Source organism: Carassius auratus, unplaced genomic scaffold (assembly GCF_003368295.1).
Source record: "Carassius auratus strain Wakin unplaced genomic scaffold, ASM336829v1 scaf_tig00001591, whole genome shotgun sequence".
Lineage (NCBI taxonomy): Eukaryota > Metazoa > Chordata > Actinopteri > Cypriniformes > Cyprinidae > Carassius > Carassius auratus.
Genome location: NW_020523372.1, coordinates 2,275,630 through 2,290,665, shown reverse-complemented (window position 1 = coordinate 2,290,665; position 15,036 = coordinate 2,275,630). Strand labels below are relative to the sequence as shown.

Genomic DNA, 15,036 nt, shown 5'->3' with positions numbered 1-15,036 from the left:
GTCTTAAATTAAATAAAATAAAATAAAATAAAATTAAATTAAATTAAATTAAATTAAATTAAATTAAATTAAATTAAATTAAATAAAAAAAAATATTTTATGTAAATTCTGAACTCTTTGGTGTTTGGTGTTTGGTGAAAGGTGTTTTTTTTTTTTTTTTTCTTCTAAGCACAAAAAGGCGAATAAAGGAGCAAAACAGGGAAAAAGATGTTGGGCAGCTCCATAAATATTCACTAGTGCTTAATGGATGGGTTTGGAAGCTGTTGGTCCTCCTGTCTATTTGTTGGTGTTGTTAATGTTGCTTTTCCCCCTCCGTCTCATCTCCCTCAAGCTCATTAGCCCCACACAGCACACTGGGAACATCAATCCTCCCCAGCAGAGAAAAACAGCATTGCTGTCATTCGATTAATGGCAATGCTCGAGTTGCAGGCCGCTGCCAAAGACCCATTCTAAATCACAACTTCTGCCCACAGCGGCATTGCAGAATGGAATTCAGGTTGATTCGTTTGGCCGAGGTTTCCGGAGCTCTTGCGTGGTTAAGTTTGCCTGTTACAGTCGATCTGGGATGAAGATGGCTCATTCGAAGCAGATAGCCAGGGTTTTAATTCAGCGCAGAACCCAGCTGCCATCTTGCCTGACCAGTTTCTAAATCATGTATAAAATAAGCACCATGAATTATTGATTGCCCCAAAGTCTAACAGTCAGGACAGTTTAGAGGCTGATTTGATGTGCCTTGAAAAATGCCCCCAAACAGAGCTTGTGTAAAATGGCGAAAAAACGATTGCAAGTTCTCCCCGCGGAGCCTCTTTTAATCTTTATTTTTATGTGCCAATTCAATAACTCAAGCTATTTTTCAGCTGATGTGTGCTTGCAATACGATGGTGTAGATTGTCAATACAAAAGTGGCCAAAGAGAAATGGATTTCAGATTTGTATTTTCTCCTAATATGAATGAACCCATTGCCCACAAAGCAGTACATTCCTTAAAAAATCTGTCTTGGCAAAATTCTTATTCTTATTCGTATTCGTATTCCTATATCTTATAGCTCAAGAAGGCTACATTTATTTGATCAAAATATATAGTAAAAACGGTAATATTGTGAATTATTATAATTGTAAAGAGTTGTTTTCAGTTTTAATATTTGTCAATTCTATTTATACTGTTATGATAAAGATATTTTCCGCGGCCATTACTCTAGTCTAAGTGTCACATGTACGGTGTTAAACTATTATTATTATTGTTTGTGCTCAGTTATTAATGGTTGTTGTTATGATCAGTCCCATCAGTTTTGTTGCTTAATATTTACCCCCGAAGGCTCAAAAGAACAGTATGATTTTTGATGGATCATGTGAAAAAAATCCACTTTGGATGACTGGAATACATTTTAAAATGTATATATATATATATATATATATATATATATATATATATATATATATATATATATATATATATATATATATATATATATAATAAAATAATAATAAAATAAATTATGACAATATCTCACAATATTGTTTTTACTGTATTTTTTAAGCTCTTCTCCACATTGTGTTATATGCTGTTCAGTGAGATGCACAACAGTTATACACTTTAAATCATAATGCATTATAGGTATAAAACTGAACCAGAGGCTATAGGGAATACAATTGTTAAATAAAATTCAGATACATCTTATAACAGACTATAGTATATGAATTTTAGACACAGTTACAGTCAGTCCTTTTTAAAAACACAGTACGTTTTTGAGGACCTCAAAAAATTAAATCAAATAAAATTAGTAAGTAGTTCTTAATCCAAGTAGCACACTTTCCATAATTTATAAACTATTTTCAACCATAGAGTTACTCAAAATTAGAACCCTGCCTAGTTGTTTTATGAAAACAGATTATGGTTTGCATATAGCACATCTGCTATGCCAAAGCTCGGGGTCCATTCATCACTCACGTTATTGCAATCAGGTGCTCGGTGCCGGCAGTACAAGGAGGACAAAAAGAAAAAAAAAATGGATTTGTGATTGAATAAAGAAGCAGCACTCTATAGAAACGAATACATTTTTACTAACCTCTCTGCCTGGAGCTATATGAAGACAGAAGACAGATCTAAGTATTCATATGGTGAAATTGGGTTTCCGTATACTCCATCTAGCAGAAAACTGGGGAGTGACTTAGGAGTTTAGTCATTTGTCTTGCTTTGGATGGTTATTTATCTTGCCTGCGGTGCATGATGGTTCTGAGTTAAAAACTCCTGAGCATATTCATCATTACCAGCATAACTGAGTTGTGTTTGGACTGTTCTGAACAACAGCTTTGGATTTCTGACTTGTTCTATCATCATTTGTGAGAAATGATGTCTATTTTCTTAGGTTTTCTGGTTCAAAAGTGTTGTTTGCTTTTCTAATCTGAGTATGGATCCTATATGATGTACCAAAAGACAGTACTGAGGCTTCTGTGATCACCTGTGCTGGTAACTACGAACTGAGAGATGGTAGATTATGTTTTTCATTATCTGGCCTACATGAAAAATGCTCATGCAAGAACGTCATGCAATGTGTGCTATATAGAAGTCCATTTCTGCCAGAGGGAACACACACACACTCACACACAAAACATTCTGACAACTTTGGAGTGTAAAAATCAGTATTCTCCATTTATATCTTACTCTTTTCATTATTCCATGGCATACAGTAAACAAAAAAATTATAATTGTGTGATCTAAATGCAGATTTGTGAGATAAGTCAACAACGACAACCTAGAAGTACAATTATGAGGTTTAAAATAAGAATTAAGAGAAAAAAACGTTAGAAATGCAGGATGTAATATCAGAATTTTTATTTATTTATTTATTTGCAATTTTAGCCTTTATCTCACACACATATATATATATATATATATATATATATATATATATATATATATATATATATATATATATATATATATATATATATATATATATATGCTTAATACTTCTGATTATTTTTGTAATGTTTATATTTATGCCACTAATCTTGCAAACTGTTCACAAACCCCAAAAATGACATGGCAGGGCCACAAAAGGTGTTTTTCTTTTTCTTTTTTCTTTTTTGACTAAGCTCTTTGCTGTGTTTTCTGAGATCGGCATATATTTTTACCAAAAATGAGGTGTATTAGAAGTCATCACAATTTTAGTAGCTGTAATTTTGAGGTGGTATTTGTGTTGACATCATGCCTGTAATGGCTTCAAATGCTCTCCAGCAAGGCAGTACACTAAGGTTTGAGCTAATGTAATGCTGTTGGATGACTCCGGGAAAGATGTCTGCTCCTCTAATAGCTAGTTCGGGCTGTGAGCCTCCATTGCTTTTGACCCCCCATGTCTTAATTGGAGGCCAGCTGTTGGTGACAAAATGCATTTGTTTACTTGTCTGACTAGATTTAACCTAAAGAATATAAATAGCAGTGTGGCCATTTTGCACATTTGTTAATCGTCAGAAGCCAATTAAAAGACATCTGTTTTAATTAGAAGATCGGGCACTTTACAAACCTTTTAGTCCAGTAGAAGTTGATTGCAGCTGCAGATTTCTCTCTCTCTCTCTCTCTCTCTCTCTCTCTCTCTCCTTTGTGGAAATCAAGCTTGAAGAAATCTATTCTAATTTTATAAGGTTGGTTTAAATCTAAATTATCAAGTTGATGATTTGGGAGAGGATAAACACCTCCGAAACTGATATGACTGTATGTCTTGAACCATAGAGGAAAACCTGATAAATACTGTATGATGCCTATGCACGTGAATAGTTTCTCGAGGGCAAAAAAAAAGTTTATTGTGTGCATGCAAAAGTCTGTTTTTTATTTATTTATTTATTAATGTTATTTTATTTTAAGGTCTCTGTATGTTCACTTGTATGTTTCTATCAATTTAAGAATATAAATGAAAAAATAAAAATAAAAATCAGTATGAACCATTTATGTAAAATATGATCCAAAAATATAGAGCCTGATCAATATCTATAATACACTATATACCTAAACAATTTTTTTTTTGCAATGATAACTTAAATGTGGTGATCAAACAAATAGGCCTATGTAATATATATATATATATATATATATATATATATATATATATATATATATATATATATATGTATATGTATGTATATATATGTATATATATATATATATATATATATATATATATATATATATATAATTTTTCACTAATAATAAATCACCTGTAAATACTTTTATTAATAAAAAATTTGCACATTTAATACATTTTATGCACATTTCTTATTCACAAAAGAATAAACAGCTAAAGGGTTTTCATTATGCATATTCACAGTATATACTGCATAATATAGCTAATTTAAAAAAAAAAAATTAAGGATGCGCATTTGCAGTGAAAATTTCATAAGCCAATTCGTTATGCATCTGCCTGAAGATACAGTGCTTGACATGCAAACAAAAATGTGTTCTCTGTGAGTATCACTGCTCTAGTCCCCGTTTACAAAAATTATATGAAAAACAGAGGCCTGTAGATTAAATCTTGATGCTAAAATACTTAAGCTGAAACAAGGCTAATAAAATCATGTACAAGGAAACCACATTCTTTATCATGTAATATGAGTTACAATAAATGTCATACTCTGACCCCAAAGTCTTGTCCATATTTCACTGCCGCTTGTCACGTTGCTCTTAAAATCATCCATTTTATCCTTCCAATTTTCTGCACTATTCAGTTGGTGGCCCTTTGCCACTCGCTCTGGTCTACTGAGCTTTCCTTCTCCATGCTAAGCGGCCTCTAAAAAGCCTTCTTGATGAAATGCTTTTGTGTGTGTGCTGTGTTTCTTCATACTTTCCTCAAGGTAGATGAGTTTAATAATGCAGACATTATGCAAATGCACTCATTAAATAGAAAATGCATTGCAACAAAGCAGATGCCTCCAAACATGTTATCTTGTTTGTAACATTTATAAATACTTATTCACCAAGCCTGAGCTGTTTATCACAACAGACTAATGAAAAATGAATTAAAAAGCACTGTAATGAGGTTATTATACCCTGGTAGGGTTCAGCGCGGTGTGAAAACCACCAAAGTGTTGACGGTTTGGACAGCAGATGATATTGTTTGTTTCTCTGTGGTTTTGATGTCTGTCTGGCTAAAGATAGGCTCTTGCTGATTAGACAAAGTAATCAAAATAGGCCTTGTCATAAAATCATGTTCGTTTAAACTTTACGTGACATTTTCAAGGGGACACTAGTCATATCGGTACCTCATCTTCTCTGTCTGCTCTTTTATTTTTGCAGGTTTTTATGTATGCTGTCCACATTACACTGTCATGTCACCTGTCTTCACGCAGAAAGCTCTGATACATTAATAGCGAATGATCACACATTACAAAACTGCTGGGGGAGGATGGTGACAGGCCTCAATTTTACTGTCTTGATGCGTGACTTTGATTTAGATTTTTTTTTTTTTACTTTTAAATATCTTGTACTGAGAACTTCAAAGAACAGTGACAGTTTTACATCTCTCTTTGCATCTCTTTTTCATGCCTTTTGTTGAGGTTTCAACTAGAAATCCCAGCAAAACCAGTACCTTTCCGTTTTTTGCATATCAAATTTAACAGTGAAAACGGAGGAAACGTGGAGAGTTTTATTAGGGGCCGTTCACATATCGCGCCTACAAACGCGTGGAAAACGCTAAGCGCGCCGCTTTCTCTTTCTTTTCCAAAGCGCTCGGGCAGTTGCGCCCCTGAGGCGTCTGCCTTTGTTAAGCAACCATGACGTGCTCTCTCCATGAAGACGCGGACATTTCAGCAAAGGATAAATGGATTTGTGCAACTAAAAATCGCTCACAGTAGCTCTGCTACTAAATTTATTTCAAAATGGCTATCCATATACAACTATGAACTGCTGTTCCTTCATCTTGGCTGAGTTTTCAACGTTGTTACGGGAAAGGATGAAGCTGATTGGTTAGTTCTTGTCACATGACCCGTGTCATGACGCGCACGCAGTGCGATGCGGTGCGCGGTGCGCTTGCGGCTATCTGAAAAGTTGAGATGTTTTTAACTCGATGTGGTGCGGACGCGCCTGGAAAAAATGGGCGCTTCGCACCGCGTGCACGTCACGGCCGCGTGCACGTCACGACCGCATCGCACTGCGTGCGCGTCGCGACCGCATCGCTTCCATTATGAGCGCGCATACCTACATTGGAAATAACGAACTTGTGTGCGCAAAAGACGCGATATGTGAACGGCCCCTTACAGTATATAATTTATAAGTAATGCAAAGACTTTGAGAACCCTTTGTGTTAAGACTGTACAAAACTACTGATCTAGAGATTCATCTGTTTAAAAACTATATGTTTTTAATATTTATGCAAATTGCTGAGGAAGTTCTCAAGAGGTCATCCACTCCTGACCTACATACAGTAAACGGGTCAATAAAAAAGAATTATCCTCATGATAAATAAAAGGAAACATATTTTAAATCTCGAACTGTGTGCCAGGTTATTGGAAATTGCATTCATGTTGTATTCATGTATATGAACCTACACAAAACCCTCTCGAAACCTAACTAATAGTGTTCACAATAACACACATTTGATAAAAAAGATCACGAGCAGTTGTACAACCAGACATTTTAAAACCAGAACTACATTTAAAGTTTTAAAATTTAGCTTTAAATGTAAACATTACACAATAAAACCAATAAATATAATAAAAGTTTATTTAATATCAGGTTTGTGGAGTTGCACCACATGACATTTACTAACCTTAACCTTAACTAACCTTATCTGATATCTTAGTAGACTTGTTGGTCTTGATGCACAGGGTCTGCAGGGGTAAGTTGTTAAAAATGTGGTATAACCATCAAGTAAAAAGTAATGACGTTTTGTTTACTTTTTTTATTTTTTAAGACTGCAAATATGTTGGGTAGGCACAGTATACACACAACCAAATGTTTTGTTCATTAACAGAGAGCGTGTGCTACTGGGACTCAAATTAGGTTGCTAATGTGCACCCAAGGAAAGCACAATTTTACAAACTAACCGTGCAGATGGCCAAGTTTGTGACAGCATATTGCAGAAGGGAATTCGTGGAGGACATCTGACAAAGTCAATTTAAGTTTTAAAAGCCTAAAGAAGTAGTAGTCTTAGAGGTTTACGGATGTACGCTTGGTGGAACTTACAGAAACTCTTGCATGATTTCAGAGAAGTTAACATTGAAATGCTGCCAATAGACAGTGTTGTAATGAAGGAAGTGATATGGAGGGTGGTAGAGCATACCTGTCCTTACTTTCTCTGACAGTGACCCAAGCTTTGCTGAATGAAAGTTTTTTGATTAACTGTTCCTCTGTTCCTCTTGTAATTACAGCATGTCCATGTTCACGTGCTTCCAAGGAAGGCTGGAGACTTTGATAAGAACGACAGCATCTATGATGAGGTGAGGTTCAAGTGTTGTACATCTTCTAGTTCATGTACGACATGTTGTCACATATATTCCGACAGTGCAATTAACTACATACTGCCATCATGCAAGTACAATTTAGATTGTTTGTCTCTTAAAGGGCCAGCTCAAAATGAGCATTATTGCAAACATGTATGGTTTCTGTTTTCTGTGAAATACAAAAGAAGATATTTTGATAAATGGAAATGAAATAAATTATAAATTAATTATTAAATTTGGTTAAATAAATTTGTATGTCAAACAGTAATGTTTGTCAATTGAAAATATATGTTGGCCCCCCCAAACTCACACCAAAATGTCTGTCTGGATTCATTGAAGTAAATTGCATATATGTATATCATAACATATATATGTACCATGCAATCAAAGTATAATCCTTATGAGAGGTTCATTTATTTATGTATTGTGCCATTTTATATGTAATGTAAGTATGTTCTTACTAACGCTACCCTGGAAATCAGCAGGTGCATATGAATATTCCACTCAACCCATTTATAAGCCTTGCTTTTTTAATTCCCAAAGTGTTTGGAGAGAAATGAAGGGCCTCATCATCAGTGCTCGACCGGTGCATGATAAATTAGCTTGTTTTTAATTTACATGTGGTCATGAGGGTTATTGTGGAGTTTTGCTGTATATATTTTCAGCGTCCTGTAAAGCAAATTAGAGTTTTTTTTTCCCCCTCTGAGTCATTTTTGTCTTCCTATAAATAATGAGTGAGGGCTGTCCCCCCTTACCTTACACTGTTAAATGTTTTATAAGCTAAACTAGATGCATTTACTCTCTCATAAAGCCTATTTAAGAGGCGACGGGATTTTAGCATCCCACTGTTACTGAAGATTAGCGAAGAAATGGTTTTCAAGCAGGTCCCTGGCATGCCATGTTTCTTGCTGTAGTAATTGTAAGTGGCAGGGAGAGTGCACATTGTAAAGTATAAAGGGTCGTAATGTCACATTTGAAGCCAACTTTTTTTTGTTTTGTTTTTCTGTGGACATTTCCTTTTGCGCCGTGTGTAATATAAGTAAATTTAGCTATTTATCTAGGGCATGGCACTTCAGTTAGCTTTTTTTCTGGCTATTTACAGTATGAGGGAATGTTAAAAAATAAAAGAAAGAAGATACTATATTCTGCTGCAAGAAAAATATTTGAGACAAACCGTTACACACACACACACTTTATGCATTTTATTCACTCACAAGAACTGATTCATCAGAATCATTGGTTTTTGACTCTACGCTAGTCACTGTTTTTGTAGACATTATCAACTTAATAGAAAGATATTGTTTGTTAATATCTTGTTGAACAAATTCAATACAGACTAATCTGAGCTATCCATTCGTCCTACCAAAGGAAGACGTGGGGAGTATTCAGGAAAATCAATATTATTTTTGCTATTCTGCAGAAACGACACACTTCAGCTTTAACAAGTATTCTTTGATGACAGTTTTTATTTAGGCCTTTCATTGAGTCCTTTTACCTTCCTTCTCCTTCAGTTCTCCTTCTGTTCTGCACAGGCCTCTTCCCAAACAAAAGCACCACGACTTCAGCCATCACAGTTTTGGTTGTTTATCCAGCACCGTTAACAATGGGACTCCAGCGTGCGGTTTTATTTGTCACTTTATTGAGACAATGTGACATGCTACAGTAGACTCCCGCGGTGTGGTCATAAAGAGCCTGACAGCTCCTGTGTGAAAGATACAGTCTTCAGTGCAGCTTTTGTGCTCTTGCTCTGTCTGATGTACTTTCCTTTGCAGTGTCACCTTGCCAAAGAAAAGACAATAACTGCCTATCATACATGCGCTGTCACAATTTCTCTTCCCTTTACTTCTTCCCTTTATTTCTTTATTGCCTTCATATTATTTTTTTTTATTAAAATTTTCTTGTCAGTCAATCTAATAGCAGCAGAAGGCCGTTTATTCTTCTCTCAAACCACTTAAATGGGCAGTTTACCCAAAACTAAAATTCTATCATTATTTACACACACTCACACAGTTCCAAACTTGACTTGATTTGAAATTTTGCAGAGTTGTGCTGATCGCTATTTTTATGCGGTCACAATAAATAGAGACTAAAGCTTTCACATTTTCATATGGGTACAAAACACTATTCAGCAATCATATACCGTATTTTCCAGACTATAAGTCGCACGTTTTTCCAAAGTTTGGCTGGCCCTGCGACTTCTAGTCAGGTGCAACTTATTTATCAAAATTAATTTGACATGAACCAAGAGAAATGAACCGAGAGAAATTAACCAAGAGAAAACATTACCGTCTCCAGCCGCGAGAGGGCGCTGTATGCTGCTCAGTTCTCCTGTAGTCTACACTGAAGACATAGAGCGCCCTCTCGCGGCTGTAGACGGTAATGTTTTCTCTTGGTGCTTGGTTCTAAATAAATGCGACTTATAGTCCGGTGCGACTTATATATGTTTTTTTCCTCATCATGACGTATTTTCGGACTGATGCGACTTATACTCAGGTGCGACTTATAGTCCGAAAAATACGGTAAGTAAATTTGACTTGTGCTCAATATTCTGAGTTTTCGAAAGTCATCAGTTAGCTTTGTGCGAGGAACAATTTAATTATTTAATCATTCTTTAAAAAAAAAATTATGATTTTAACAGCTGCTACTAGTTCATTGAGTTATCCAGTTATGCAAAATTAATTCAGACCAGTTTTGTGGACTGGATTTGACTGAAAAGTAATGATTTGTTCTTGAATGAGGCATTGATGAACGTGTCTGTGGAAAACAACTTAAATTTCAGTCATATTTACATTTAAATGAATGCATTTTAGCAGACGCTTTTATTCGAAGCGACTTACAGTGCATTCAGGGTATACATTTCATTTTTAATTTTTACCAGTATGTGTGTTCCCTGGGAATTGAACCCACGACCTTTTGCGCTGCTCTATCACTGAGCCACAGGAAGTCATATGTGTTAAAAAGACTATACGAGGTTGACTCCTGCTGCAGAAAACATCCCCCTACCACAACACTTCCTAATTCACCTTTCACGGACTTCTTCACACACTTGGGCTTTAGTCTTTCCTCAGTTTGATGCTGAAAAAAATGTTTCTGATTGGTCTGAAGTAAGTGAAACTTCCCCTCACCACTGAAGTGAACTTTGGACCAGTTCTCCCCTTTACACACAACATGCTCCTTTAGTAAAGTTATGTCTAGCCTTTAGATTCTTTTTGCTGATGAGGGTCTTGGTCACTGCAGAGTGCGTTTTCAGTCCTACTTCTCTTAAACATGTCGAGACAGATCATTAACCTGTTCAGTACTGATCTGGCAAGCAATTCCAGCTTCAGTGTTGAACTGATTCCCCATTAAGAGGCTCTGAATTATGCATTTGTCTTAAGTGGACGACCAACCTTTTTGGGGGACATTAATTAATTTGTGTTATTGTAAACCTGCAATATTCATGAAATTACTCATTTGGGAACAACACTAATTCATTCATAACCCCCAAAAAGGATGGTTGTCCACTTAAAACAAATGTACGTGAAAACAGGATAATGCATAGACTCTGAATGGGGAATCGATTGATCACTGCAGCTGGAATTGCTTGCCAGTACAATACAAATACAATACAATAAAAAAGCCCTTTCTACTCCTGTTAGAATAGCTTCAAATAGGACTAAGCAGTGACCTTGAAATTTAGAAAATTATAGGTTGTCCTTTAATGTTGGTCTACACTGTGTATATTTGGGTGAAATAATAATTTGAATAATAATGAAATAAAACAAGAGCACCAGAAGCACAATATTGCTACTGTAGTAGGGACTGTTTCCAAAAAACAGGACTTTATTTTGTTCGCTGCTTCTCATTTCTCATCCCTAATGTATTAAATGGCCATTTGCTAAATGGTGTGTTGAAAGATGCCACCATGCTCATGAAGAAGAAAAAACTAAAGAGGTTCCTGGTTTCATGGAAGGTTTTCTAATCTCACTAACTCCAATCCTCCAATCCGTAAAGGTCACTGGTTTTCAGAAATAAGTGTTGTGACCTTTTTTAATCATGAGAAGAAAAGCAAATGCGGAACATGAGTTAAACCCATGAATTTGTAACTTTCATTCGTTTTACAGTTTCTAAAGAGTCATGAAACATTCTTTGCTTCATGAAATGCTATGTTCATAGTTTGGCTTTGAAAACAACATGTCAATGTCACTTGATTTTACAAATGGCAAATTTTATAGTAATAATAATAATAATAGTAATAATAATAATATGTGTTTGGAGTCGAGTGCATCAGCGGTTGACTAGCAGAGTAACCATGGTTGTACAACTGTTTTGGAGACAAGTGAGACTATGACGGAGGGATTGTGCAACACTGAAATTGACTAGACTGGGTAGTGGGCACTGCTACCCAGTCATACTGTGAGGACAACCCCAGTTTGAAGATCGTTTGATGGATGTTATTGTGACCAATTTTGGCATCTAATTCCTAATTAATAGAGACTAAGAACTAATTGCCAGTGTACTAGCCATAGCTCTTAGTTTTCCTTTTTGTAGTGGTGTGACTTATTTGGTTGCAGTGTATATTGGTCGGTGTGGGTATTTGTGTGCACAAGTGAGAGTGGTGGTAGGCTACGTTAGCTCTTGCTAACATTGGACTGGAGATACTGGTAGTTGTTTCTTATTTCTCTCAAGTACACGACTGGCTGGATCTCTGGAGACCTATGCGTGGTGGGTAAAAATATCCTGCTGCGTTTAAAGTTTAATTTTATTTTTATCTTTTATTTTATTATTATTATTATTTTTTTTTTGCTACATTTAATGGTCTTGCTGTCAAGAGCAGAGCCACACATCTCTGGAACAGAACAAGCCCTCTCCACAGGGCTACTTAATGAGGAGATATTAAAATGACAGGGTGAGGATTATAATCACACGCCTGCTAATCTATCGGCAGAGGAACATTAAAGATGGTTCTGGGTTGAGGGGACAGTTAGATTCTGCCCAGACATCTAGCTCTAGAAATCTTAATTCAGTCTTCATTATTTTCTCTTTGACAGGGGAGGCTGACATGGGGAATCTGATTATGAAAAGTTAGATGAACAGAGGCCTGTCACTTTTACAATAATCTGAAATGAGTTGTTCTGCCCACTAGCGGTAGCAGATGGAATTGGAAAAGTGACAGGTTTCCTAACAGGTTGCCCAAATGTTTATTTGGCAAATAGCCGGTTCTGTGTCAAAGGAAATTTAAGTAAGGTTTATATTGATTTCATGTTGTTGTCAAAAGACCTTGACATTCATTCACACTAAGAAAACAATTCACAAAGCTGATATTTGAATAGTTATATTTCTTGAATATTTTTTTTTTTTATTATTATTGTTTTTTGGGGTTGTTGAAAAGATTTGAAACTGGATTATTTTTTTTATATCATAAAGAGATGTATAGCTCCTCCTATAATGATTTAAAATACAATGTAGGAGGCGGGACACATATGATTCGAGAGAGCATGTGATTAGACGGAATGCTGAAGTACAGAAAGATGTCATCAAAATTCTCAGTTGTACTGGCGGTAGAGAGAGACGGTAAATGTTTGAATTTTGCCATAGTTTTGGGAGCATAATTACAATTAGCTTATAGATAAAATATAATAACATTCTATAAGTGACAAAAAAAAAAAAAAAAAAAAAAAAAAAAAAAAAATCACCTGATTAGTTTTTCATAAATATTATTGAAAATCATGGTATTGTTTTGATGTTGTATTTATTTATGTATTTGTTGATAGCTTTTGTTTTTAACAGTAAGATATTTATTTTTTTAATTATCATTAATGATTTTTCCACACAATAATAATAATAATAATAATAATAATAATAATAATAATAATAATAATTATTATTATTATTATTATTATTATTATTATTATTATTATTATTATAAAAACGTATCTTCATGGAAAATTATCTTTACTTTATATCCTAGTGATTTTTGGCATAGAAGAAAAATCTATAATTTTACCTATTGTAAGACTCCTCCTGTAATGACTCTCCAAGCCACTAGGGAGCGTTGTCTGCTACCACGTGTAATTACTCTCCCGACCATTGGTGGGCACCCCCTGCACCTTAATGAGAGAGCTCTCCAGGCCACTAGGTGGCACTAACGGCCGTGAACTCTTTAATTAAGACTGCTCATTAAGTTAATGTGTTCCACCTGTACTTGTGACCTATGAGCCTACCCAGTACGTAATACCTGTGCTGTAGAACTGTTAAGTTTCATTTGCCAGTTGCTTATTGGACTACCTTATGTTCTGTGCTGTAAAGCTGTTACTGATATTTTGTTTATATTTTACTACTGAGATCAAGTAAAGACTGCCTGCCTTTGAGTTACCTGAGCCTCTGAGTTTGCCCTTCATTCTGCACATCCTTTTAGAAACTGCTCTTCCCAGTAGACCAGAGGTAGAGAACTAGCTTTCCCTGACTGGGAGACCTGGGTTCGAGACCCACCTCAGACACCTCATGCCAGTCCATTGTGACACAAATACAATGTATTTTTGGCTATTGCTACAGATATACCCCGGTGACTGGTTTTGCGGTCCAGGTTCACACATATGAATATTTTTTTGCCCATATATGAATAATTTTTTAGAAATTAAATCCAGAGAAATAAGCTATTTTAACTAGTGAAACGGACCGTGTCCATAGTGTCATTGTGTCGCCTGCCATTGACGTCATACACCTTCGATTTCTGGTTTTGTTTTGTAGAAAACATGAAACACCAAAGACTCTTTAATATGTTATGCATTTATTAGTCAGGTGAAGACCGCAGAGTAGCATTATAACATAACTTTCCAATGTATCTAGTATATTATAACAGTGCTGCTTTACCCCACATACGCACGAGCAGAAGGAGTGGAAGTGGACTATTGTGGCATAATAAAAGCTCTGCTGCTTTCGAGCTGTGTGTCATGTTTGTTCAGCGGCCTCGTTTCACTTCGACGGCTTTCAGCCTCACCCTGCTTCATTCTACTACATTAATGAATCATTAGCTCAACCGTGAACATAATTTCTGCATTAGTCCTGTTGGACTGTGGGGATGAAGAAGACAACATCTCCCATGATTCCACACTCATTCACTGCGCCATCGAACTACACCTTCTGTTTGTTTTGAATATGCGCCCTCTAGCGGCGAAAACTTACATATTGTACCTTTAAGTCATGTATTTCAAAACGCTTCTGCTCAGAATACGCCACTGAACAAGTCTCACTTATTTATATCTCTGACTGTCTTTTATCTAGCTGATTTTCCCCTTCATTTCATTATGTACACAATCAATACATCATCAGCAGACTTCTCTCAATTTCGGGGAGATTATCATTTTGTAGGCTGAGCCGCTTGGAGACTTTGAAATCAAGCATCTCATACTTTCTCTCCCTTATACCCTCTATCCTTTTTTTTCTACCCTGATGCGGTTTGATAGCTTTGTTCATTAGATCGTTATCGATGGCTGCTTCTCGCAAAGTATGGCAGAACAGTGAGCGAGCGTTCATATTCGGCTTAGCGGTTGGGGGCGGGGGCGGCTCGGTTGTTATTTGGGGCGTGATTTATCGTCGGGCCCTCCTTCCTCCGCGCCAGAGTTTC

General features: G+C 35.9%; 1 protein-coding gene across 1 annotated transcript in view; it reads left to right on the top strand.

Annotated features, from left to right (window-relative positions):
- The window catches only part of fhit (fragile histidine triad diadenosine triphosphatase), a 285,132-nt gene that overhangs the window by 230,551 nt on the left and 39,545 nt on the right, over window positions 1-15,036 (top strand). Inside the window, exon 6 of the mRNA XM_026242516.1 lies at window positions 7,359-7,427. Within this exon, the coding sequence (XP_026098301.1) occupies window positions 7,359-7,427 (69 nt within the window). The remainder of the gene's footprint in view (window positions 1-7,358; window positions 7,428-15,036) is intronic.